Source organism: Lolium rigidum, chromosome 2 (assembly GCF_022539505.1).
Source record: "Lolium rigidum isolate FL_2022 chromosome 2, APGP_CSIRO_Lrig_0.1, whole genome shotgun sequence".
NCBI classification, from domain to species: domain Eukaryota; kingdom Viridiplantae; phylum Streptophyta; class Magnoliopsida; order Poales; family Poaceae; genus Lolium; species Lolium rigidum.
In genome coordinates, this window is record NC_061509.1 from 51,990,314 (window position 1) to 52,015,567 (window position 25,254).

At 42.8% G+C, this 25,254-nt stretch overlaps 4 protein-coding genes across 5 annotated transcripts; 1 reads left to right on the forward strand and 3 right to left on the reverse strand.

Moving 5' to 3' along the window:
• Nucleotides 1-2,311: 2,311 nt before the first annotated feature.
• LOC124686450 (CRIB domain-containing protein RIC10-like) lies at nt 2,312-3,358 on the reverse strand. The gene is made up of 4 exons (XM_047220394.1): nt 3,301-3,358; nt 3,005-3,099; nt 2,783-2,870; nt 2,312-2,538 (listed from the first exon to the last, which is right to left on the reverse strand). The coding sequence occupies exons 1-4, from the start codon at nt 3,356-3,358 to the stop codon at nt 2,312-2,314; spliced, it is 468 nt and encodes a 155-aa protein (XP_047076350.1).
• A 2,547-nt stretch (nt 3,359-5,905) lies between these two features.
• On the forward strand, nt 5,906-10,681 carry LOC124691745 (ABC transporter I family member 11, chloroplastic-like). Of its 2 annotated transcripts, none has more exons than XM_047225019.1 (11): nt 5,906-6,127; nt 6,217-6,274; nt 6,988-7,067; nt 7,144-7,195; nt 7,274-7,407; nt 7,527-7,641; nt 7,772-7,858; nt 7,950-7,998; nt 8,247-8,331; nt 8,495-8,680; nt 10,295-10,681. In XM_047225019.1, the coding sequence occupies exons 1-10, from the start codon at nt 6,060-6,062 to the stop codon at nt 8,571-8,573; spliced, it is 807 nt and encodes a 268-aa protein (XP_047080975.1). In that variant the 5' UTR covers nt 5,906-6,059; the 3' UTR covers nt 8,574-8,680; nt 10,295-10,681. The 2 variants fall into 2 exon arrangements, with proteins under 2 accessions (XP_047080975.1, XP_047080974.1); XM_047225018.1 differs by having other exon boundaries at nt 5,907-6,127; nt 8,495-8,635.
• A 2,355-nt stretch (nt 10,682-13,036) lies between these two features.
• On the reverse strand, nt 13,037-15,341 carry LOC124691744 (polyubiquitin). The gene is made up of 2 exons (XM_047225017.1): nt 15,248-15,341; nt 13,037-14,368 (listed from the first exon to the last, which is right to left on the reverse strand). Exon 2 carries the CDS (start codon nt 14,366-14,368, stop codon nt 13,223-13,225), a length of 1,146 nt encoding a protein of 381 aa, XP_047080973.1. The 5' UTR covers nt 15,248-15,341; the 3' UTR covers nt 13,037-13,222.
• A 7,845-nt stretch (nt 15,342-23,186) lies between these two features.
• Nucleotides 23,187-25,207, reverse strand: LOC124689731 (pentatricopeptide repeat-containing protein At1g09900-like). The gene has a single exon (XM_047223213.1). The coding sequence runs from the start codon at nt 25,205-25,207 to the stop codon at nt 23,213-23,215; it is 1,995 nt and encodes a 664-aa protein (XP_047079169.1). The 3' UTR covers nt 23,187-23,212.
• Between the last annotated feature and the right edge of the window lie 47 nt (nt 25,208-25,254).

The following is a 25,254-nucleotide window of genomic DNA, read 5'->3' on the forward strand; positions in this document are numbered from 1 at the left end:
AACTTAAATATCACACCATTGAATATTACTCAACCATAGTTCACTACTAACATTTAGACTTCACCCATGTCCTCAAGAACTAAACGAACTACTCACGAGACATCATATGGAACATGATCGGAGGTGATATGATGATGAATAACAATCTGAACATAAACTTGGTTCAATGGTTTCACTCAATAGCATCAACAACAAGTATAGATCGATACCGGGAGAGTTTCCCCTATCAAACAATCAAGATCAAACCCAAATTGCTACGGCGGTGACGGTGTCCAGCGGTGATGACGGCGGTGATGATGGTGGAGATGATGATGATGGTGATGGTGATGATGTCCAGCTCGATGTCGGTGACGATGGCGTCGATTTCCCCCTCCCGGAGGGAATTTCCCCGGCGGATTCCTGCCCGCCGGAGAGCTCTTTTCTCTCGGGTGTTCTCCGCCCCGCAGAGGCGGCTGTAACTCTTCGTGAGGTACCCCCTCTGGCTTAGGTCTTCGGGACGAAGGGTTTGGCGAAGAAAAGGAGGCGAAAGGGGTCGTGGGCCCCTCACACCACATGGCGGCGCGGCCGGGGCCTGGGCCGCGCCGCCCTAGGGTGTGGGCCCACCCTGGCTCCTCCCGGCTCCTCCTTCGGCTTCCTTCGTCATCTTGAAAAATAGGATTTTTGGTATAATTTCCTTCCACGGTTGATCTTCCGAAATATTGCGTTACGACGGTGCTTTTTCCAGCGGAATCCCGGCTCCGGTGTTCGATCCTCCAATAATGATGAAACATGCAAAATAGATGAAATAACATAAGTATTGTGTCCCAATATGAAATATATCAATGAATAACAGCAAATTATGATATAAAATAGTGATGCAAATTGGACGTATCACATGGTCATGCCCTCTCTATTTGTCAATTGCCCGACTGTAATTTGTTCACCCAACATGGTATTTATCTTATGGGAGAGACACCTCTAGTGAACTGTGGACTCCGGTCCATTCTTTTACATTGAATACAATTTACTGCAATACTTGTTCTACTGTTTTCGCAAACAATCATCATCCACACTATACATCTAATCCTTTGTTACAGCAAGCCGGTGAGATTGACAACCTCACTGTTTCGTTGGGGCAAAGTACTTTGGTTGTGTTGTGCAGGTTCCACGTTGGCGCCGGAATCCCTGGTGTTGCGCCGCACTACATCCCGCCGCCATCAACCTTCGACGTGCTTCTTGACTCCTACTGGTTCGATAAACCTTGGTTTCTTACTGAGGGAAAACTTGCTGCTGTGCGCATCATACCTTCCTCTTGGGGTTCCCAACGGACGTGTTAACTACGCGCAATCACCGCCCGACCCACTAGAAAAGGCGAGAAGATCAAGGCGAACCTGGCCGTCATGCCTGCCAGACAATGAGCAGCGTTGTGGTGGAGGAGATCGGGCTGACCGCAAGGCAGCCACCGCGCAGCGCGCGCCACCAGCATGCCGCCGTGCCGGATCAGTCTTAGCGCCACATCACGATCACCGGACGGCAGCCGAAGGGCAGCGTTGAGACCATGAACGAGGGCGCGCCTCCACCGCCAGATCAGCGCCACGGGGATCACCGCCGAGCAGCCGTCCATCGTGCCGCTGGAACCCCAGGTGCGCTGCACCGCCAAGGAAGCCTCGCCACCCGTGATTCGCGATGCGCACCACCTCCTCCATGGGGTAGCTTCCCACATCGCAGACCCGCACAAAAGGAGACAAGCACCCCCTGCCACCAGCAATGAGCAGGCTGCCCGGCCGAAGCCCTAGTGGCGGCGGAGGAGGGACGGGGATGGAGAGGTGGTGGGAGGCTCAGCCGGTGGTGGCTAGGGGTTTCCCCGTCCGTCGCCTTGAGGGGACGAGAGATCTTCTTCTTCTTTCTTATCCTGCTCCAAATTTTTAGAAAGCATAATTAAAGTTCTTTTTTATCAATACATAATGCTAACTAAAGGCATGATGAGCCTTCCATACATTTCATCATGTCAAAAGTATGTTTGTCCTGGTGTGGAAGAAACATTTCATAGGGTCTGGTCTTAGCAACCCATGTCATGATCATTGATATTACTTTGGCAGGCATGCCGACCGGCGACCGGTCTCTTTTACAGTTATATGGCTTGAAAGATAATGTGACAAGAGATGTCATTGAGAAAATATCATGAGTTTACTTCCAACTTCCTTTTTTTTTGTTGTATTTCCAACTATGGCTCCACCGTTAAAATGGACAAAGAATCAAGCAAATCATAAATAATCTCCCTCCCTCTCTAAACCGAAACATGTATATGCAAGGTGGTCACACATCATTTTTTTTACACGACCCGGAACCCTCTGTGCGACTCATTGAAATCGTCGTACGCTGTCGCAAACGAGGTTCTTGACCTCGAGGAAGATGATCTTGCAGAGTTGGGAGATGATTCTCTAGGCTTCTTCCGCCTTGCTTTCCTTGGGCCTCTTGGCGGGCAGGAGGAGGACTCTTGATCTTGTTTATCTGGGAAATTAATCTCAGTGGGCAGCATGGATCTTGCTGGCTCAAAGTCTGCAGAAATAAAATACTACTACCGGTCAGCAGCTTGTAAACATGCAGGCGACCAATGGGAAAATTGTGTCGTGGTGTGCCACTACTAATTATTAGAAGAACGGGACAAGAAAGAGTCTCACGTTTATGCACATTAATGATTAGTCATGCAGATTTTGGAACAATGGTTGTCTTATATATTATAGGTAATGTCTAGGCATATATGAATTTATCCTTCTTAGGTTATATGAGAGGATGTAATTACCTGTAGAAGTCCAAGAAGTTTGCCTTGACTGCCCGGCTGTGCTCAGAGAGCCTGCAGACATATCTTCTATTGACTTGAACTCATTCATCTAAAATGAACAATGCACATGACCAATGAGTTACAGTACTAAAATAACAGAAGAGACTCATAATATGAAGGCATGATTAATCTGGTCTACATGAAGATAATTTGAACGGGAATCCAAGTTATTTTTATGCCTACCCAGCTTGGAGATGTGTCACTGGTGCCCAAACCTATGTGAGCCACATGCTTTACATCTGTAGGGAACCCAATTTCCATCTCATGCTCCTTATGAGCTGCATGAGAACAATAGATCATTAATTTCTGAGATGTCTCGTAGCCATAGGCAGAATATTTTAACTGTATTTATGTCTCAAAAATATGTCAATGTAATTGTATTTCAAGTTGTCATAACATATTTTATTTAGATATATAAATAAAACTCAAGGCATGCCATGGAAAAATGGAGGAAAAACAAAAAAAGGTGGGATTATTACCAAACATTTGCGAGATTATCCTCAGACCTTTAAAGATCCCCTTCATCTTTACCGCCATTGCTGAGGCCTTTCACAAAAAAAAAACTCCTGCACGAGTGGCAAATGTACAATAAGATTGGCTGTTTTTCTTTTTCATTTCCGGAGCCTGAAGCAAATTCCTAGATCTCATGCAATGCTGAACAAAAGATTGTTCTTCAAGGCCTAGGATCACATGGATACATGAATGAATAACAGGTAGAGAACAACAGAGGGCAACTTACCTCCAGAGCAAGGGCTTCAGTTGCCAAACTTTGTAAAGCACCTTAGTTTCTGAATCTTCAGAACTAGTTTCACTCTGAAGAGGAATCAAGCAAAGAAATCTAGATCCTGATGATGGTGATGACGATGAAGAACAAGTAGTTCTGTTTAGAGGAAGGAGAAGGAAAGGAGCTAAATCTTCTGAGAGGGTAGCACGAGAACCGCTTAAATATGGTGACAAGTTAGTTGGCTGCACCACCTCTTCTTTTTCTTTCCCCCTTTTTCAATTCTCAACTTGTTGCTGTTCTAGCTGTACTTGGATTTTGTCTGCCTGCTAATCATTTGCTTGTCCCTCAATTGTTCTAAATAAAAATAAATGTAACTCAAACTGACAATATCACATTCTTCGCAACAAGTTGATTTTTTTTCTAGTGTGGTTTTCCCTTGATAGGATGATGTTCTGCATAGTTTGCTCTGGAAAAAGGCTGGCTGTCTGTTTACTACATACAAGTTGAACTGTCCACTGTTACATTAAATTTTTTAAAGCTTCAGGCCCAATGTTTGCTCAGGTCTGTCAGCTTAAGTCTAGGCATGTGCATCATGGTCCTAATGCTTGCTGGTATTAGGTAGCATTGAGGTATGAAGTTAAGAACACGTCGTTGAACTCAGGACCAGCTGAAATGTCGCCTACAGCTATGACATTTAAGTTGTACGTGAATTCGTAATTTCATCCTTTTGAAATGAAGATAGCAGATCTTCAGCCGTGACGTATCGAAGTGAGATGACACATCTGACCTACTGAGCTGGAGAATGGTGATCTGTCCCACTCCCTTAATTCAAGATATGTTGTTTGAAGATTACTTTGTGCAAACATTTGATCTTGATAGCTTATTTTTATCTTTTTAGATAACGATGTCTTATTTCCTTAAAAATACTTATACTATCTCCTTTGCTTCTGTGCTTATGCCATGAAATGTTCAAACCAATCGGCAGAGTGCAGCATCTTGCTAAAAGGTTGCTTGTCTTACCAGTTCTGCATGCTGCAGAACAGCAGAAGATAAGACCATCATTTGCTGGCTCGGCCGGGGGAAATAACATCACTACTATTCTTCACTCATAGTTTTTCTGAACTATGTTCGTTTATTTATTCTAGTCCAAAGAAGCCATTTCATCATTGCAGAAATACCAGGTGTCCACCACCACCACCACCTGTCATTATTGTGGATTGGTCTCTGATCTGCCCAGTGACGCCTGCAAAACCACCATATTTTTTGAGTTTCTGAAGCATACAAAACCTCCATTATGATGCATTAAGATACTGTCTGAGCTATGGACTCATTGGTGCAAGCTAAAAAGACTAACAGTTTCTTTAAGTAGTAGAGAAATGAGCTGCACAGCTAAGCACCTAGCCTCTTCTCTAATATTTTTCTTTTGCCGGAGTGTTGCAGGCATGTCGTGTGGATAAGCTGTTGCCTGTTGGATTCGGGGATCAAAGTAGAAACATACTCGTATATGTGTTGTGCGTCTGCGTCGGTTGGTCGGGATCGAGCATGATCTCGTCATGCCTCGCACCTACCCAATCGACAGACGCCGTTGCAGGTCGATCGTGGCATGATCGCCAAGTGATCGGCAAGGAGATGGTGCAGTCTTGTAGTTTTTCTTTGTCGGGTCAAAACATGAAAAAAAAATCCGAGTGCATGATGTTGGGGTCAGCTGTTGGAGAGGCGATTCTTTTTAATAATAATTTTTTCTTTATTTTCAAAAATATACTCGTTTTTGATAAATTTCATAAATAATACACCGTTGGGGAGGCGTTCTCGAGAGGAAGAAATCGGCCAACAGTTTTCCAAGAAGTCGAGATTCCATGGGCCCGTCGCTGAGCAGGCTAGACAGTATTATTAAAAAAAAGGAGTAATCGGGGAAGACTTCCCCAATAGGTACTAATTGGATTTTTTTCTGATTAGTACATGGAATATGGGGCGGTCGGGAAAGGATTCCCCAATAAGTACTAATCGGGTTAGCTTTTCCCGATACGTTTTCCGCCTGCTATATTGCACATACTGGCCCACCGAATCTCGACTAGTCGAGCTAGCCTTGTCCGATAAATCGTAATCGGGGAACACTACCCCAATAGTGTATTATTCTTGGAAAATAAAAAATATAGATTATTTCTGAAAATAAAGAAAAAACAGTATTATTAAAAAAAATCTCCTGGTGGACATCTCCTCGGTATCAGTTTCAGAGTTTCAGGGAAAAAAAAGAATCTGCATTTTCGGATGGGCTGATTTTTATTCGGGACAGTACTTTACACCAGTTTTGGCCCAAATAATAGTAGGGCCCAAGACGGCCCTTCCACGCCCACCTCCGGTTTTCCCCACCCTTCTCAGCCTCTCCGACGGCCGTAGCCACGCCGTCTCCTCGTCCTCGACCTGCCGGAGCTCTCCTCTATCACTTCCAGTCCCCTCGCGCCCTTCGCAGATCCAAACTCTGCTTCCTCGGAAGCTCCACACCGCCGCGAAGCTATGCTCGCCGCGGCCGCAGTCGCGGCGTGTCCTCCCTCGGTGTTGTCTTCTCCGGTCAGCATGACCAGGCATGCCATTCTTATAACTGAACCTCGTGTGCTCCCTCCCATATTTTTTTCCCTTCTCTTATCCTTTCGCGGGTCTCCATGATGTGCAGGAGGTTTTCTTGGAGCTGTCGAGCAGAACGGATTTCAGCTGGGTACTCCCAATTGGAGGTGCAGACTTGGCTCTCTTTACCTCTCTTTCGGTATGAGGAGTTTTCACCAGTTCTGTTTGGACAATCGGTCTATCTACAGACACATAACACCAATTCAATCTGGAAATGACAATTTAGTATTAGTGCTAGTGTTGATAAAGTCGGGGAACTTGTTTTCTGCAGGTAAAGTTCCATTAGGTTTGGATCTCATAGATTGTTTGGGATGTGTGAGCTCACTTGTTTAACTCTCAGTCATCACCAAATTGAGGAATCCTTTCTGAACTCTTGCCACGCATATTGCTGAAAATCTGGGCTTTGTTACATTTGTTCCGACTAAGGCTTTATACGGATCTTCTAGATTGGGATTTTAAATCTTACTGCACAAAAGCTAGGTATGACGTTGGTAGCATTCCGCACTAGGGATGATCCAGTACTGAAGTATCCTGAATTGCTATTTTGTTTATAAAAATTCTGTGTACAACAGTATATGATCTACTGCTTTAATCCTTGCCAATTTGGATTGGAGCAAACATATACAGTACTACTTATTAACAGGACATAAATGATAGCTGGTTCTGATGCCGATTATTAATTCATCACAAGTTTTTTGCAACTCAAAAAATGCTGAACACCGCGATTGGCAAACTGCTGCTGTCAGAAATCCTACTGGTTATCTAACTTCCCTGCAGTACGTACATTACATTGACATATATTGAACTTCATTTCTTTTAGGTTAGAAAAGTCAGCTACCGACCTCCTGGAACCGAGCAAAACTTGTTGAATCAAACTAGTCTTTCTCTCCAGGAGAAAAGGTAGGCATGTGTTTTGTAATGAAACACTTGTGTTTCAAGAATGACTTTCGTATTTATTAGAAACCAATTCATGCAGTTTTGGCTTGATATTTGGACGGAGTGGGAGTGGAAAGACTACTCTCTTACAGGTTTGCACTGGACGACTGCATGACATTTTTTAAATTCCTCTGCATCGTTCATCCTAAGTTGATAGCTTTATTTCTCAGCTTTTGGCCGGTCTATCAAAACCTACATCTGGTTCAATTTGCATTCAGAAGTATGATGATGGTGGAAATCCGATGGGTCCGTCAGAATTATTAGCTTCTCAAAGAGTCGGTATTGTTTTTCAGTTTCCTGAGAGGTTTGAACATTGAACTACTACTTTCACTTTTTTTTAGAAATTAACATGAATTTCTATGATCTGTTGAGTGCTTGAGAAGTTTCTTAGCAAAATAACGTAATATACATATATACTTGTAGGTACTTCTTATCAGATACTATACTTGAAGAAGTTACTTTTGGATGGCCGAGGCAAAAGGCAGACAGTCTTTTGAGGAAGCAACTCACTTCAAAACTCCAAAATGCCATTAACTCTGTATTGATTATCTTTCATACATTTGTTTATACCTAATTGAATAATATTATCATTTCTTTTCATTGTGGAGTGAATTTGTTGCTCGAGACACTACACAATTGTTTCCTGAAGATACTTTGTTTTATGCTAGGTTGGTATGAGTGCCATTTCATTGGATAAAAATCCACAGTCCCTCAGTGGTGGGTTCAAGCGACGACTTGCTTTGGCAATTCAACTGGTATTATTTCCATAAATTTATCACGAGTTGATCGTTTTGCTTTTTCAAAAGTTACAATGGATAATCTTTTGCCTTATTTCTAATCTTCTAGGTTCAGACTCCTGATTTATTGTTGCTTGATGAGCCTCTTGCTGGTCTTGGTATGTTCTTGAATGCTCATAAACTAATACTTGCAGATTATTTTCTTTCCTATGTGTTGGTTCATTTCCGAGCCCATCTAGATGCTCATCAGTGAGAGCAGCCACTCAATGTAATTCTGCTTGTGCATCATATCATCGATGGCAACACCTCAGACGTGATAGGATTTACTATGTTGTGCCAAATAGTATATTAAATTACTATATGCTTGTCCTAGAGGTGGTTACAAAGTTTGTATCTTCACTGTCAGATTGGAAAGCTCGGGCTGATGTTGTGAATCTCCTGAAGGCCCTAAAGAAAGACCACACGATACTGGTTGTAAGTCATGACCTAAGGTAATTTAGAACTCAGTACCATTGGACTCACTACTGAATATTATATTGAGCTATATGTTGGTTGTTCCATACTTCCGTTTGGGCATTCAGCTGAAACTATTTAACTTCTAAATCATGTCCTTGAATTGAGGCTGTTGAAATGTCTAACTAAAACGTTTTACAGAGAACTATACCCACTTGTAGACCGCTCATGGAGAATGGAAATGGGGGGAATTTTGAAGGAGGAATCTTTACCTGTGTAATATGCTTTTGTTCGAATAACTGTCAAGCATGCAATGCTATTTACGAGGAGTCCCCATTTCAGGTATCGACGTAAGATTAACTGCTTCACTAGGCTTAACACTAGAAGGTAAGACGCGCTTTGCATTGTCGTGGTGGTCGATATGACAAATAATTTCATGTCAGCAAGCTTTTTTATGTAGTGTCTTAGATTTGTAGGCCAAAGAACATACATCCAAATTTAGACAAATCTATGACATCCTTTTATGGATGGAGGAAGTATTAGTAATAATAAGAAGAAATGGGATATACGTATATAATATCAAAAGATGTAAACAAAGGAATGCATGCCTTGTCTCAAAATTTATATGTTTATGCTGGCAAAACAACACCCATCAGCGAAACAAAACTACTCCCATCAACAAAGTATATAATGTAAAGCGAACTAAGTGAGGGATGAAGTACAAATTGAATCTTTGATAAGAGGATGTGGACTGAATAAGAAGACCCATGGTAATCCAATTACAGGAGACAAGGCTTTTTAAACAAGTCACTTACAGAATGACAGCTACTTTGTTCAATATGGGGACAGCAAAGGGACCCTCATATGCTGTTTAAGCTTTGTATGACATCTGTCTCGCATATTGGTATACTCATTTGAATGAGTTAAACTTGACTAAACTATAACCGGCTAGCTACTTACCCTGGAAAAGATCCCTCAAAGGGTGTTTAGTTTGTTTGTCTTGTCTTGAACAGCTCGAAATTCAAACATGTTTAGTTTGTTTTTCTTCTGAAAGACAACTTAATACTGTCATTCTTATCTGAATTATAACATAAATTCTTTTAACAAACAGGATCATGGCACTGCACAAATAGTTTCTACAACTGCCGACTCACAAAATGTTACTGCAATATCAGTAAAGCATATACATTAAAGCTTAGAACAGAGAACATAGGTTAGTGTTTTGTCTTACAAAATAGATATATGTAAACAATGCATTGTTTCTAATAGATCATTCTATCTTGTAAGAAACAACGCAGTTACGCACTATAGTGACTACTGACTAGCCAGTAGCCACGCACGATATCTTTGAAATCTTCTGTACCATCCATGAATATGTTTATTTTCAGTTGCCATGTCTTTTCTCTAAACAAGAACTCTGAATTTATTTTCTGTTTTGCATGGTTATTAGTGATTGTGCTAAACTGAAATCACAAGTTCTTATTGCTAAAGAGCAATCCATTGCATAAGCAAAATCAAGGCCTACAACTCCTTGAAAACCTGAATGTTAAAAATCACTCGACTTGAATGTTCTAACTATCATATCAAAGCATTTACATACTGTGCATCAATACTGAAAACCTAAATGTTCTAAAAATCACTCAACTTGAAGATCACTCAGGATCAATTCATCGAAATCTTTTGACTCTGGATCAATTTATCGAAATATTACAACAATGCCTGGTTTTAGAGCTAACTGAATTATATGTTGGCACCATAACATAAGCTAGAGTAATTTGTGTCAGATCGGGTGCTGGATTTTGTTAAACATAATGACCTTCTTTGTAGCGGTAAACCTACAAGAATGCGAAGTACTCACGATATAATCTAGAAATAAAGAGGAGATCAGATATCAACCTAGACACAGAAGTGCAATAGTGAAATAGTTTTGCTCCTTAAATAAAAATGGACACAACATGTAAGGATACAAACGAAGCATAACGGAGTCTCTTGTTTTGACAGGACTTATCCCAATTAGCTGGTTTTGTTTCTGCACCTTGCGACCTCGGGGATCCTCTACAAGTTGATATCTTCCTTCAGCAGCATTGAGGTCATCTGATCATCTGCTCGATTCTAGGTGGCTGCTGTGTGGTCCCACGGGCGTATTTCCTGGCTGTTGTGTGCTTCTGGTGGAGAGCGGATGGGCTGATGGTTGGTGCCGCCATCATGTTTTGTGCTTGGCGGTACGTGTTATACTATTATAGCCTTTGTGTGTCTCAGGTGGAGGAGAGTTGTAGCTTTTTTTCTTCTCTCTGGTGTATCGCTGTTCTATTTGTCTCTTTCTCCAGTTGTTGTTCTGCTGGTCTGCTTCTCTCCTGGTTTGTATATATGTATCCTGAGCCCTGACTCCAGACTTCTAGAGCAACCCGTGTTTGAGTGAAGCTCTTCTGCGCAGGCTAGGTGACCATATCACCCTAGCCATATTTCATTCCTCAGAACCAAACACAAATATTAAACACTTACGCAACCCACTCAACCAAACAGAAAAAGTGGGTACAATTGCCTGCAAACTGTACACAAGTAACGGACACCTGAACGAACTGCCGGTACTCGTGCTCCGAGTGGGGCATCGGGATGGAGATCCGCAACAGTGTGGAGAGATGAGGGTGGAAGGTAGCGAGCCATGGGGGAAAGCAGGTCATTGAGCGAGAACTTGGACCACCTGACTGAATTCTTGCGTTCAGGGTGCGTGTGATGCTGCAAGCTGAATAAGTTGTGCATGTTTGTTGTTTAGCTGCTGATCTCTTCCTATTCGTGGGTGTTGTAGTTTTATTGCACATTGGAGAATTTAATACCTCGAGACAAGGGATGTGTTGGGATTAAGTTCTTACTACTTCACCCCTTCCATATAAGTGTTGCCGCGTAATATGGAATGGAGGGAGTATTATATGATAATGATGAATGCATCTGCAAGGAAGTTCACTTCTGATCATGGGTGCAAGTGTTACTTTAAGCTAAGAAACACATTTAAAAATGTGAAAAATTAGTTCGTTCGCACATGTTCATATCCATATTCTATGTGCATACGTAAGTTTCACGAAAAGCCGACAATTTTTGTGCTCTATGTAATACGACAAAAAGAATTGAAATACTTATTTTAGCATCAAATTTAATCTTTTTATAGACCATGGAAAATTCGATTTTTCGTGAAACAACTTGTTGGGCATTGTTTCAAATAAGTTGTGAAGATGTTCACTCGACGTTTTTTGAAGAAAAAAAATTGACATTAAAATTTGTTTAAAATAAATTCTAAATAAAAGAAGCATGTGCACCAAGAGCAAAAACGCTGCTCTCGCATCTGTTGTACTATAGAAGCTAGATTAACTCTGGTAGTGAATGTGTTAGTACAGAAATAGGAGATCAGTAAGGAGAAAAGCCTGTGCATGTTGTTGGTTTTTGGCAGTAGCAGCTCGGTTATACATCTTGAACTTTGCAGATATTGCAAGTATTATCATTCTGTTGTCATGTACTATAGAAGCTAGATTTTTTTTTTGAGGGAAAACGGGCAGGTGTACTATAGAAGCTAGATTAACTCTGGTAGTAAATGTGTGAGTGCAGAAATGAAAGAGTCGTAAGCAGGAGAGGTTCTGTATGTTGTTGGTTCTAGGCGTAGACAGCTAAGTTATGCATCTTGAACTTTCCAGATATTTCTAGTATTATCATTCTGTTGTCATGTACTATTGGAAGCTAGATTAACTCTCTTTTTTTGCGAATAAGGGAAGCTAGATTAACTCTGGTAGTGAATGTGTGAGTGCAGAAATAATAAGTAAGCAGATATTGTGTATGTTGTTGATTCCAGGCAGTAGACAGCTAAGTACTTTGTAGATACTAATAGTATTATGATCCTTGTGTTGTCATGTGTACATCTCATAGATCTTATCACAGCAAAAATATTCAGAGGCAGCCTCAATTTTTTGTTTAGATGAAAGGGAGATGACAGCAAAAACAACATTTAACTCCCATTACAGAAACAAAAACAAATATATATTTCGAGGTTGTCCCATTTTCCATGGAGTGCATCAGAAGGTCTGAGACGCACATACCTGATAGACTAACAAAGTTGACCTAATTTATTAGTTTTCACTACCCTAGATTCTTTCTTTTGATAAAAAAGAAACTATATCCTCTCCAGCTCCATCGTGTACTATCTTATACTGTAAAAGCAAACAACCTAGCGCAAATAGTTTAGGAGGAATAGAACAGACTATGTTAAGCCAAGAGCATTTTCATCAAAATCCACAATCTATCATGTCTTTCAAGTCGCACATTGCTTCTACCACCCAACGCAAATTGAGTTCTAGAGGAATAGAACCGACTTTGTCAAACCAAAAGCATTTTCGTTACAACATGAAAAATGGATAGCAAAATCCATCATGTCCTTCAGTCACACATTGCTTTCTACCACATCATTTTAAACGGAAGTTTTAACACACATTCCTCTTTTCATTGCCACACAAAAACAAGGAGCCTAATCCAAACGCTACTTTGATCAGGATCGAATTCTTTTCTTCTGCCGTGAAGCTCTGACAAAGGTGCCCATTACACTGTCAGCACTACATTTCTTACAAAATAAGAGCTCAGTTCCAAAACGATTTTCCCATGATACTGAAAAGAAACAGGGAATATGAATTTCAGAAGAGGCAGAAACGACCATTCACAAAGTAAAACAATAAATCAAATCGACAGTAAATTGATCATGGCAGATTACTCCAAAGTTCATTTATTCATTACCACGAACTGCTGTACCAGCAAACTGTTGTCACGAAACCAACACATAGGGAGCTCATGGTCCATTAAACCAGACACAATAGACTTGACACAAACGAGAGTACGGGACAGACACTTCACTTGTAGGGCTACAAGGACAGCCCACCGGACAACACAAGACACTTACTGACCACCGCGAAGGCGGAGCACCAGGTGGAGGGTGGACTCCTTCTGGATGTTGTAGTCGGCGAGGGTGCGGCCATCCTCCAGCTGCTTACCAGCAAAGATCAGGCGCTGCTGGTCCGGGGGGATCCCCTCCTTGTCCTGGATCTTGGCCTTCACGTTGTCAATGGTATCCGAGCTCTCAACCTCCAGAGTGATGGTCTTCCCAGTCAGGGTCTTGACAAAGATCTGCATACCACCACGCAGGCGGAGCACCAGGTGGAGGGTGGACTCCTTCTGGATGTTGTAGTCGGCGAGGGTACGGCCATCCTCCAGCTGCTTGCCAGCGAAGATGAGGCGCTGCTGGTCCGGGGGAATGCCCTCCTTGTCCTGGATCTTGGCCTTCACGTTGTCAATGGTATCAGAGGACTCCACCTCCAGGGTGATAGTCTTGCCAGTCAAGGTCTTGACAAAGATCTGCATGCCACCCCGAAGGCGGAGGACTAGGTGGAGGGTGGACTCCTTCTGGATGTTGTAGTCGGCAAGGGTCCTGCCGTCCTCCAGCTGCTTGCCCGCGAAGATGAGGCGCTGCTGGTCCGGAGGAATGCCCTCCTTGTCCTGGATCTTGGCCTTGACGTTGTCAATGGTGTCAGAGGACTCCACCTCCAGGGTGATGGTCTTGCCAGTGAGGGTCTTGACGAAGATCTGCATGCCACCCCGAAGACGGAGGACAAGGTGAAGGGTGGACTCCTTCTGGATGTTGTAGTCAGCGAGGGTCCTGCCGTCCTCCAGCTGCTTGCCAGCAAAGATGAGGCGCTGCTGGTCCGGAGGAATGCCCTCCTTGTCCTGGATCTTGGCCTTGACGTTGTCAATGGTGTCAGAGGACTCCACCTCCAGGGTGATGGTCTTGCCAGTGAGGGTCTTGACGAAGATCTGCATGCCACCACGAAGACGGAGGACAAGGTGAAGGGTGGACTCCTTCTGGATGTTGTAGTCAGCAAGGGTCCTGCCGTCCTCTAGCTGCTTGCCAGCAAAGATGAGGCGCTGCTGGTCCGGAGGGATGCCCTCCTTGTCCTGGATTTTAGCCTTGACGTTGTCAATGGTATCAGAGGACTCCACCTCAAGGGTGATGGTCTTGCCGGTGAGGGTCTTCACAAAGATCTGCATCTGCAGAGAATAATAACCAAATAGAATGGTAAGCCTCAAGAAGCAGGCCAACGAACAGAATCAAACATCAAAATATTGATGTGTAAATAAGCATCAAGCTATAGAGAATCAACAAATAAGAGCAGGATAAATTTGATTAAAAAGACAGTCCACATACAACAGGTTTCTATGTGTATATCTAACAGAAAATCTTAAGATATCATCTAGCTATAGAGAATCATCAAACAAGAGCAGGATAAATTTGATAAAAAAAAAGTCCATATACAACAGGTTTCTATTCACATATGATATCATCTATGTCAAGCTGACGAGCATGCATATCATCATCTAAGAAACCTAGTTCACCCGATTTAAGGAGGCATATTGCTATGTCAAGAAGACGAGCACGCATGTATCATCTAAGCTACACACCTGCAAGCTAGAAACCTAGCTCATCCGGTTTAAGAAGCCATGCTACAATGATAACGATCCAATCAAGAGCAATATATCAAGTGACGGCTCATGGGATAACAACAAAACAAGCAGGAATTATCGAATTGGCCTCTAGAACGTGCATCCTACGAGACAGCACGGCATCATGAAGCCAACCTACACGAACAGATCTACACAACACATACGCCCTCGACGAATTCGAGGAAACAGCAGTAGATCTACATGTAAAATCCCTACGAATCGGGTACAGCTTCACAGATCTAACGACTACGAACAGATCGAACGCCAAATCCCGGCCACCGCGACATTAGATCGAACATCTACGAGCAGAACCCGATCAAATCCGACAGGCAAAACACTACATCTCCGACTACACAACGATGAGACGGGAAGCGCATCAAAAACGTAGATCTGGACGGGGCTTGGGCAGGGAAGGAGGCGCGGTACCTTGATGCGGCGGGGGAGGAGAATTCGCCGAGCGTCGAGGCGATCGGGAACGAGATTGGTTGGGGAATTTTTCGGTCCGTTGCTTGGAGCTGTGGTGAGGGTTGGAAGCGGGGAGGGGGCAGCTATTTATGGCGGCTCGGGACGGTGGGGAAGGAATACCGTGCCGTGACGGTTCCGTCTGTTTGATGGGTACGTCTCGTGCTTGTCTGATTGTCTCCACCTCGCGAACTACACCAAGGAAGGATCCGGAGCATCCGAGAAGGATCAATAATGCCGACTCAGTCTACGATTTGAAATTGTTTACATTTCTCTTGCGATGAAATTTCCTTCGATGGCTGTCAAGCAAAAGAAATTACAAATGGACCTTTGAACCACCTAAAGCTGAAGGCGCGCCATCATTCTAGTCCTTCCATTACCGGAGATGCATAAAGGTTGTCGTAGTAGCGCTTGTGTAGTAGACGGATAAGAAATCGTCGTGCTAAGACCCTAAAGAACCATCAAAATTGTCAGACCAAACCGGATCGTGCCGTAGAACTGGTTTGTGCCGGATTTGCCTCTGTTAACCATCTAAACCCAATAGCCATCGAACATATGTATCTCACAGATCGTTGCTAGGACACGACGTAGGTGGGGACACAACGTTCAGCGGAGGCTCAATGCTCTGGCGCCGAGGCTACAATGGACATGGATGACCCTAGCTCCGAGGGGTTGTCGGAGGCTGGGAGCAACGACAGAAGGAACCACCAGTATTAGGGAGGAGAAGGGATGAGTGCCAAGCGGTGCGATATCGCGACCGTGAGGGTGAGTTGGACCGTTCCTTCTTCTCGGTGTCCGTCCAATTTGCGAAAACAGTTCCACACGTGATAAAATCACTAGATGTAGGGGATCACTACAGGATAATTCAATAAGTATTTCAGTGTCGAACCCACGAGTAGCTAAAGGTAAATTATCTATTCTCTGAAGTCATATAACCCACTTATATGGCCCTTCGTGCAAAGCAATGGATTGGAGTTTGTGTAAAGTGGTTTGTACTAGGAACTTGAAAACTGAAAAGTACTAAAAATAATTATAGGAAGTAAAACTAGTGCAAATAAAGTAAAATATGTGAGGTGAAGTGGAGTAACGTGAAGTAACTCAAGGGAATATTGTTCAGGCAATTTTGTGTGGTTAAAACAATTAGTGAAGCTAAGTCGATAGTCTTTTTAGTGTTTCTACTAGAGAGGAGCAATATATATGAATAAATACACCACTAGTAATTAATCCTAACGTCATAGGTATTAGCAAACAAAGGAATTATTAACAAATAAAAAGTCCAACCATCGCTGTAAATTTAAAGGTCCCCATAGTTATACACGCGTTGATTAACCATGCATCAATATAACATAATGTAAAAACTTGAGACATGGTTTCTGTCAATCTTCATACGTCCCTCCTCCTATCATCATGCAACGGTCACAACTTCATTTCATTCCCCAATATATGTGTGCACTCATATATCAGTACAATAGATCATCATAGAAGATAATAAATATGTATATGCAACCATCAACAAATTATCTCACAATTACCAAAAACAAGTCACTACTCGAACAAAGGCATAGACGTACAATACTTCATGGGAAAAAGATAGATTGTATCACACATCATGTTTACCAAGAGATTTCAAAGGATAGATGAAGATGGTGCTAAGGGTGTTGATGAAGATGCTACTAATGATGACCTCGTTAAAGGGGGTGGAGTCCACCGTAGGAGATTATGGCAGCGTTTCCCCCTTGAAAAAACCCAGGTCCATTTGATTACGAGTTGTGGATGGCAACACTAGGAGTTGGTGGGGCATCCGGTGCGGGTGCGACGGGTCTGACACCACATCGCCTACTTCATTGAGTGCTACCATGCGATCCATGATGAAGATACCCATGAAAATTGGATCTCATGGAAGAGTGGTGGACATGGTGGGGCAACACCGAAATGGGGGACATCGTTGAATTATGTGATGAACTATGTGAATTTGTGGATGAACTTCGAGTGTTTGTGATAACTATGTATATTTGTGAGTTGATTTGTGCAAGTTGATAAACTATTTGTGCAATAATTACGAACTATTTGTGCAATAATTACGAACTATTTGTGCAATAATTACGAACTATTTGTGAAATGTTATATTATTATTGTTTGGATTTTATTTGAAATCATTTAGATATGAGATTCATCCATATGTTTGCAAATCTGGAATATACATCACCATACCTAGATGGTGATGTAAAATATATTGTCTCCTTGGAGTACTTTCAGAGAAAAGATGTTGTACTATTTTACATCATCTAACTTTTTGAGAGAAAAAATAGGAAAAAGAACAACAACATCTCTTGGAGACGCTCTAAACGGATTTTTTATTTGCTAAAACGGAGATATTTGATCACTTGCCACATTATTTTTGCAATTTAGTCCTACTTTGGAAACAAAGTTTTTCTGAAACTAAAGTATTACAAAACTGAAGTATTTTTGCGTATAGTGGAAAATACTGCAGTTTCTTGATACTATAGTATTTTTCAGTTTTGACAAAAACATCAAGGCCTTTAGAAAGTGCTATTTTACCATCCCTTTGACCATGTTGGATGTAAAAAAGTTGTTGACATATCGATACCGTGCATGGCTATTGCATGCATGGTTGTTGGGATCTACCACTGATTGCACTGGATTCATGCACAAAACTATGAAAACAAGAGGCCAGTTCATACGGAGATACTGTGGACTGCCAGCCTCCTTGATCGATGTATGCCTATATGGACACCTTGACCGATAATGTTACGGAAAAGTCCCACTTCTCCGTCCTGCCTGCGGCAACGAGCGCCGCCACCAAAGTCCCGCACACGTCGGATGCAAGGAGATCAAACTCTTCTACACAAACTCCCTAGCCGGCCGGCCGCCGGACCAAACCAACGAAAATAGATAATGGGAAATACAATTGTACACACAAGCATGGGTATGGTAGCTATCTTCACCATCCATTGCTTTGAGATCCGGAGAATATGATGTGCTATTTTTTCCATTTCATCTTTTTCCTGCATTTCCATACGTAACAAAAGAGCAGAGCACACTGTAGCGGTAAGACATAAAGGCATAAGATTCCTTTCCCAACATGGCTACACAGTAACGCTCACGTAGACTCTAAGCTATGTATGTAGCCTTTTTCTGCCCTGGCGTGCTTCGTCTTCCTCTCCATCGAGACCCTGCTCCTATTGCTGCTCTCAACCTTGCCTCTTCATCTGCTACTCATTGACCTTCCGCTCACCGTGAGTGGCATCGGTAAGAGCCGGAACCAGAGCCAAGCTCTCATGTCTCCTCGGCGGCAGTCGCAACCACCGCCTTGACCTTCTGCGCGGCCCGGGTGGGCTTTCTCATGCACGCTTCCTAATAGCGTCCTCTGGCTCAACATCATTCTCCAGACTCCGCCTCGCCTGCCTCGCGTTCCTTGGCGAAACACCCACGAGCGCCACTGCGCGACGCATACGCCTCGGAGGTGTCCCCTCCATCTCCGTGCTCGCGCCGACGGCACGGCAGAGTGGATGGGTGGTGGAGTAACTGCATCCCAAAGCAGCCGCGCCGGCGGCACGACAGAGAGGACGGGTGGAGAAGTAGCTGCACATCGGAGCAAGGTCAGGGGTGGACAAAAAAGCTGGCTCTTTGCCGGCGGCCAGAGGAAGGATTTCGTTGGAGGAAGCTCTGTGCCGGCCCTCTGATTTGGATAGGTACAGAATCTCTATCTAGCAGTAGGGTCCTAGCATGGACCGGTGGCTGCAGGTCACGCCAAGAACGGAGAAAAGCAAAAATGACGTGATAGATAAAATGGGCGCCGGAACAGAATGGGAAAACAAAAAACCAAACTATCATAAGTAGCGCGGATCTCGAGTATGACGTGGATGGTACAGATTGCATCCATACCCATGCTTGTATGTACAAAATCCACACTCAAAAGTGCATGCTCCACAGATTAATTTATGTGGCGCATGCAAACCAGACCATCCTGTGGCACATATTATAATATGCGCCACAAAAATACACATTTATGTGGCGCATGTTAATATGCACCATAAAAATACACAATTCTGTAATACACATAAATACACATTTTATGTGGCGCATATTGCTATATGAGCCATATTTTTTGGATTTTTAATTTCTAGATTTTCTACAAAAAATAGTTTCTAATTTTTTAGAATGTTTAGAATCTTTTCCAATTTTGAACTTCTAGGATTTTTTATTTTTTAATTTCTAAAAATAGTTTTTAAATATTTTGTATTTTCTAGATTTATTTTAAAAAAATTGATTAGTTTGAAATTTTAGAATTTTTTATATTTCTCTCTAATTTTTGAATTTTAAGGATTTTATTGATATTTTTGAAAACAATTATTTTTAATTTTTTTGAAGAATTTCTCGACATTTTAAAATTTATAAAATCATTTCATTTTTTTACATTTTTCTGAAATTTTAATTTTTTTGGATTTTTTGAATTTTTTTGGGTTAAGAGGGTTGATATGATAGTAATATCAATTACAACTTTAGTAGCATAAAGGTAGCTCAATTAAATAGAACTCAAAAATTAAGCATACTAGATGATACCCCGCACATTGTTGCAAGAAAAATATTAAAATTATTATTTCATTGCGTACATGAATCCTCCCAATTAATTGGAATTTTTTGAAATAAATTGTTTTTGACTGTGATTGCCCAGACAAAAAGGGTTTTTGTCATAGAAAAACATAAATGTACGAATTCTTATGGGTGAAATGAGGAAGAAAACTAATAAGATACATGACAGTAATGGGTAGAACTTAGGTCACACCTATGAAATGATATCAGTACATGGCTCGAATGATATGAAGCATATATTTTGAGGAAGAAAAAAAATAGGTGGAGTAAAGAATTGTACACTTCAAACGAACCTCACATACTTCCATAATCGTGTCCACATATCTTTAGGTAACTATATTGAGATAATAGAAAATAGGAATATGGACACGAATTTGGTGCTCCCGAGCACCAGTGATCCTATTTTTTTTATTTTTTTTTGTAAATTACACTTTTTTGTTTCAAAAAAACACAGAAATTATTCCGTGAATAGATATACATGTATTGAACACCCGTGTGAAATTTCAATAGAAATTTCGTTCTGTTTTGAGCTACGGAAAAAAGATAAATTCTTAGCTGTATATAGAGGTACATAACAAAGAAAACTGTCAAAAATTTGTCTTTTTTGTGTGGCCCAAAATAAAATGTATTTTCTCCCAAAAATTTCGCGTGCCTTTGCAATGTACTCTCACGCTACCATACTTTTTTGTTGATTTTTTCGAATCTTAGAAATGTATTTTTGTGAACTTGTAATTATAGGGATCACTGGAGCTCGTGTGCTGTGAGGGTGTGCAGAGAACTGTGATGAGACAATACAAAGTTGGGATGTGTGTAGATCATTAGAAATTTTTATCTCGGTTGTCTCATTTCTTTCTATTCCAGTGCAATCACTATACCCTTTTGTTTTGCAACAATACTGATCTGAAAAAACAATCAGTGCAACAGTCTCCAGCATTAAATGTTAGAAGTCGTTTGGCATTCATCATTTGGACTTGGAATCCTGGATTCATTTTAGAATTCCATAGGTCGGCTGTTTGGTTGTCACAGAATTGACCGTCATTTTATTTAGAAAATCCAGCAAAATGACGCCATGGGTAAACACAATTCCAAACTGACACCTGTCATTTGCGTTTCTCTATGGAAGCCATTTACAAATTCAATATTAAATTATGTTATCATTTGCAATTCCTGTGGCAACCAAGCAATTGTCCATTTCTACAATTACAATGTAAATAAAATAAATACATGTATTCATTTCAAAATGCTACAAACGAAATAAAAGCCTGGCTTCCAAACGACTTCTTAGATGTTTCAAGTATTACCTTGCGCCATAAAAATATCAGAGATCAAGCATTTCGAGAAAAGATCCAATTCAATCACCACATCAATAAATTTTAGATATTGCTCTGAAGACTGCAGCATGTGTCCCGCTCCAATCTGTCACTGGTAGAAAGGGCAACCACATAGGAATTTGGTAAGGTCTTCAAGATAACTCGAGCTGTGAACATGGTGGAAATTTGAGCAGACAACTTGCACTAACAAACGAAGACTGATGAAGAGAAAGTCCAAGCTCATTAAGGCATATGAACCAGAATGCAGGAACATAAATCTAAGGTGAAAGTTCATCCAAATTCTGCTAGCCAATAGTGATATCCATTCAGATGACATGTTGCCAACCCGAACTGAAGGAAAGATAAAATAAAAACCTTGGAGATTTGTCCAGCAATTACAAGTGTCTGCCATTAAGTGGCTACAAGATCACACACACCAGCACTCCAACAACACAACTCTCAACCCAACTATTCATGGAGGCTCAAACAACATTTTCACGCTAGCCAAAGTGCCAGACGCCACTGTAGTTCCAGCTCCTTGTCCATTTCAATGATACTATCTAGATCAGGAAGCAACCCCTCGAAGGTCCGGCTATTGTGCTCCAGCTATGCAAGTTAAACCCACAGACTGAACATGGCGTCGAAGTTGCCACCAATTTGGAGTCATCATAATAAAGACCATCTTTCCCATATTTCATTATAATTAATCTGTATGCATAATATGGCATCCCTCCTACCTATTTTCCTCAAAGAACATGGCTATTGGTAATAGAAAATTGGCTACTTAATTAGTAGTCAGTAACATCATACCGAATGATCTGTGGAGTCCTTTTGTCATTTGACATTTGCAGAAAAAATGGTTTTACCTTTACAATCCTTTCAAGCTATCTCAGATGCAAGATTATCCACATCACCTCATCATCACTCACTGTTAAACAACTCCTTGAATATAAAGCTCCATATTGTGGGCATTTACACAATCTTGTCCATGCGCTGATTTGGTTGACCTTCTCAGCGCTGGTCTCAACCAGAAACTCTGTATTTTGCTCGTGCTCATTTCTACACTAATCCTTTGATGAAGCGTATCAGTAGACTCTGTCAGGCCTGCACAACCATATTGATAACTGATTCATCACTCAGTGCATCCTTCAGGCTGTTGCTTACAAAAGCGCGATTGACAGGACCAGTGTAGATGGCAAAGCATAAATTCATAATCCAAGAAAATACATGGTGCACTTAAGTTATCCTGTTTGGTACAAATAATTGATTAGCATACTTGAATGTCACTTCATTTGGAGGGAACTTGTTTCTAAGCATTTCAGCTACAATCTCCTCTCCTTCCCTCCATCATTCAGTTTTTTTTTGGTTCTGTTCGGATTTCTAGATTCTACTTCCCTTTTGGCTTGTATACAAACCATATTATATTACAATTAATGTGTATACAAAATATGGCGTCTCCCTATTTTCGAAAAAGAACATGGCTATTGGTGGTCAACAATATAGAAAGTTGGCTACTTAGTACTCAGTAACATCATGCAGAATATTTTGTGGAATTCCTTTAGTGGTTTGAACATTTGCTCAAAAAATAGTTTTACCTTTACAATCTCTTCAAGCTATCTCGGGTGCAAGATTATGCACATCTTCTGATCACCTCTCAGAGTTAAACAAACCCTTGAATATAAAGCTCCATCCTGTGGGCATTTACACAATCTTGTCCATTCATTTCCTAAGGGATTTTGATTACAAACTCAACCAACCCCTATCAGAATACCAAGTGTCACCACTTTTGGTTCACCTACTCAGAGCTGGTCTCAACCATAAACTCTGGCATTGTCCTCTTGCTCATTTCTACACTAATCCTCTTATGGACGCACCCTTAGTAAGCTGTGTCAGGACTGTACAACCATACTGATTCATAACTCGGGCATCCTTCGGATCGTTGCATACAATAGCGCCATTGACAGGGCCGATGTAGATGGCAAAGCATAAATTCATAATGTGGCACTCAAGTTATCCTGTTTGGTATAAATAATTGATTAGCATACTTGAATGTCACTTCATTTGGAGGACACTTGTTTCTAAGCATTTCAGCTACAATCTCCTCTGCTTCCCTCCATCGCTGAGCTTTACACAAACCCTTCAATGTAGAGTTATAGGAAATGGTATCAGGCTTGCATGACATTGTGCTTAATAACTTGAGGGCATCATCCAGGCGGCCTTGTTCCGAAAATCCATTGATAAGGGCATTGTATGTGAAAATGTCTGGTGTACTTCCGTACTTTGGCATTTGCTCAAAAACCTCAATTGCACGATCAACAAGCCCTTTCCGGCACAAGGAATTCACTAGAATATTGAATGTGACTTCATTTGGGGGGCAATCCTTTGTAGCCATGTTAGATATAAGCTCCCCAGCATCCTCCCAGCGCGCAGCTCCACACAAACCCTTGAGCACGGCATTATAGCCAAAGATGTCAGGTTTACATGGCATGCTTTGAAACAACTCAATGGCAGATTCCACAAGCCCGTGTTCAGAAAATCCATTAATAAGGCTACTGTATGTGACAATATCAGGTGTACATCCGTACTTTGGCATCAGCTCAAACAAATCGATTGCGTAGTTTACCTGACCATTCTGGCAAAGCGAATCGATGATTATATTAAAAGTCATTTCAATCAGAGGACAGTCCTCCCTAAGCATCTGAGCTATGAGCTCCTCCGCATCGTACCATCGCTCAGCTCTACACAAGCCCTTCAAAGCGGAGTTAAAGCTAATGGTATCAGGATTGCACGGCATGCTGTTCAGTAACTTGAGCGCATCATCCACGCGGCCTTGCTCTGAATAGCAGTAGATCAACGTGTTGTAAATGACGGCATCAGGTCTGCATCCGTACTTGTGCATTTGCTCGAGAACTTCCACCGCACAATCAACCAGCCCGTTTTGGCACAAGCAGCTGGTTAGCATACTAAATGTCGCTTCATTCGGCAGGCAATCTTTCCTAACCATCTCGACGATGAGGTCCCCGACATCCTCCCATCGTTCAGCAATGCATAGACCCTTCATTGCCGCATTGTAGCAGACGGTGTTGGGCCTGCATAGCATGGTCTTTACTAGCTCGACGGCGTCGTCCACGCGCCCTTGCTCCGAAAACCCGTTCACTAGTGTGCTATAGATGACAACATCAGGCGTGCACCCGTACCTGGGCATTCGCTCGAGAACCTGGACGGCGCGGTCAAGCAGCCCGTTTTGGCAGAAGGAGCGGATCTGGGTAGCAAATGTGACTTCATTGGGATGGCAATTGTTCCTGATCATCTCCTCCATGAGCTCGTCGGCGTCCTCCCACTGCTTAGCGCCACAGAGGCCCTTCAACACGGTGTTGTAGGTGTAGGTATCGGGCGCCACGGGCATGGACGCGATGAGGTCGAGGGCGTCGGCGAGCCTGCCGGAGCGGCAGTACCCGTTGATGAGCGCGGTGTAGGTGACGACGTTGGCGGCGCCGCAGGCCTTGGCCGCCTCGAGCACGCGCTCCGCGTCCGCTAGCCGGCCCTCGCGGCAGTACCCGGCGACGAGGGTGTTGTGGGAGACCGCGTCCGCCGCGCCAGACGCCTTGAGCGCGTCGAGCACGCGCTCCGCGTCGGCGAGGCGCCGCTCGGCGCAGAGCTTCTTGATGAGGATGTTGCAGGCGATGACGGGCGGCGGCTCCGAGGAGGGCATGGAGCCGAGGAGGCGGAGCGCGGCGTCGAGGTCCCCGAGCTGGACGAGGCGGCGGAGCGTCTGGCCGGGGCGGGCCGAGGCGGTAGGGCTGACCCATATGGAGTTGGCCGCGGCACTGTCCGGTGGGTTCCTGCTGCGATTCAGCCACCTGGAGGCGGCCGCGGCGGCGAAGCGGGAGCGCCGCCGGTGGGTTCTGGGTGGATTCGGAGGGGCCGGGAAAGGGAAAGGCTGGTGGGTAGAGGCGGCGGCGAGTAGCGGCGAGCAGAGGGGGAAGGCGGCGGCGGCCATTTGTTGAGGTAGAGTTTGGGTCTCGTTGGGGATTTCGGCGGCGGGAC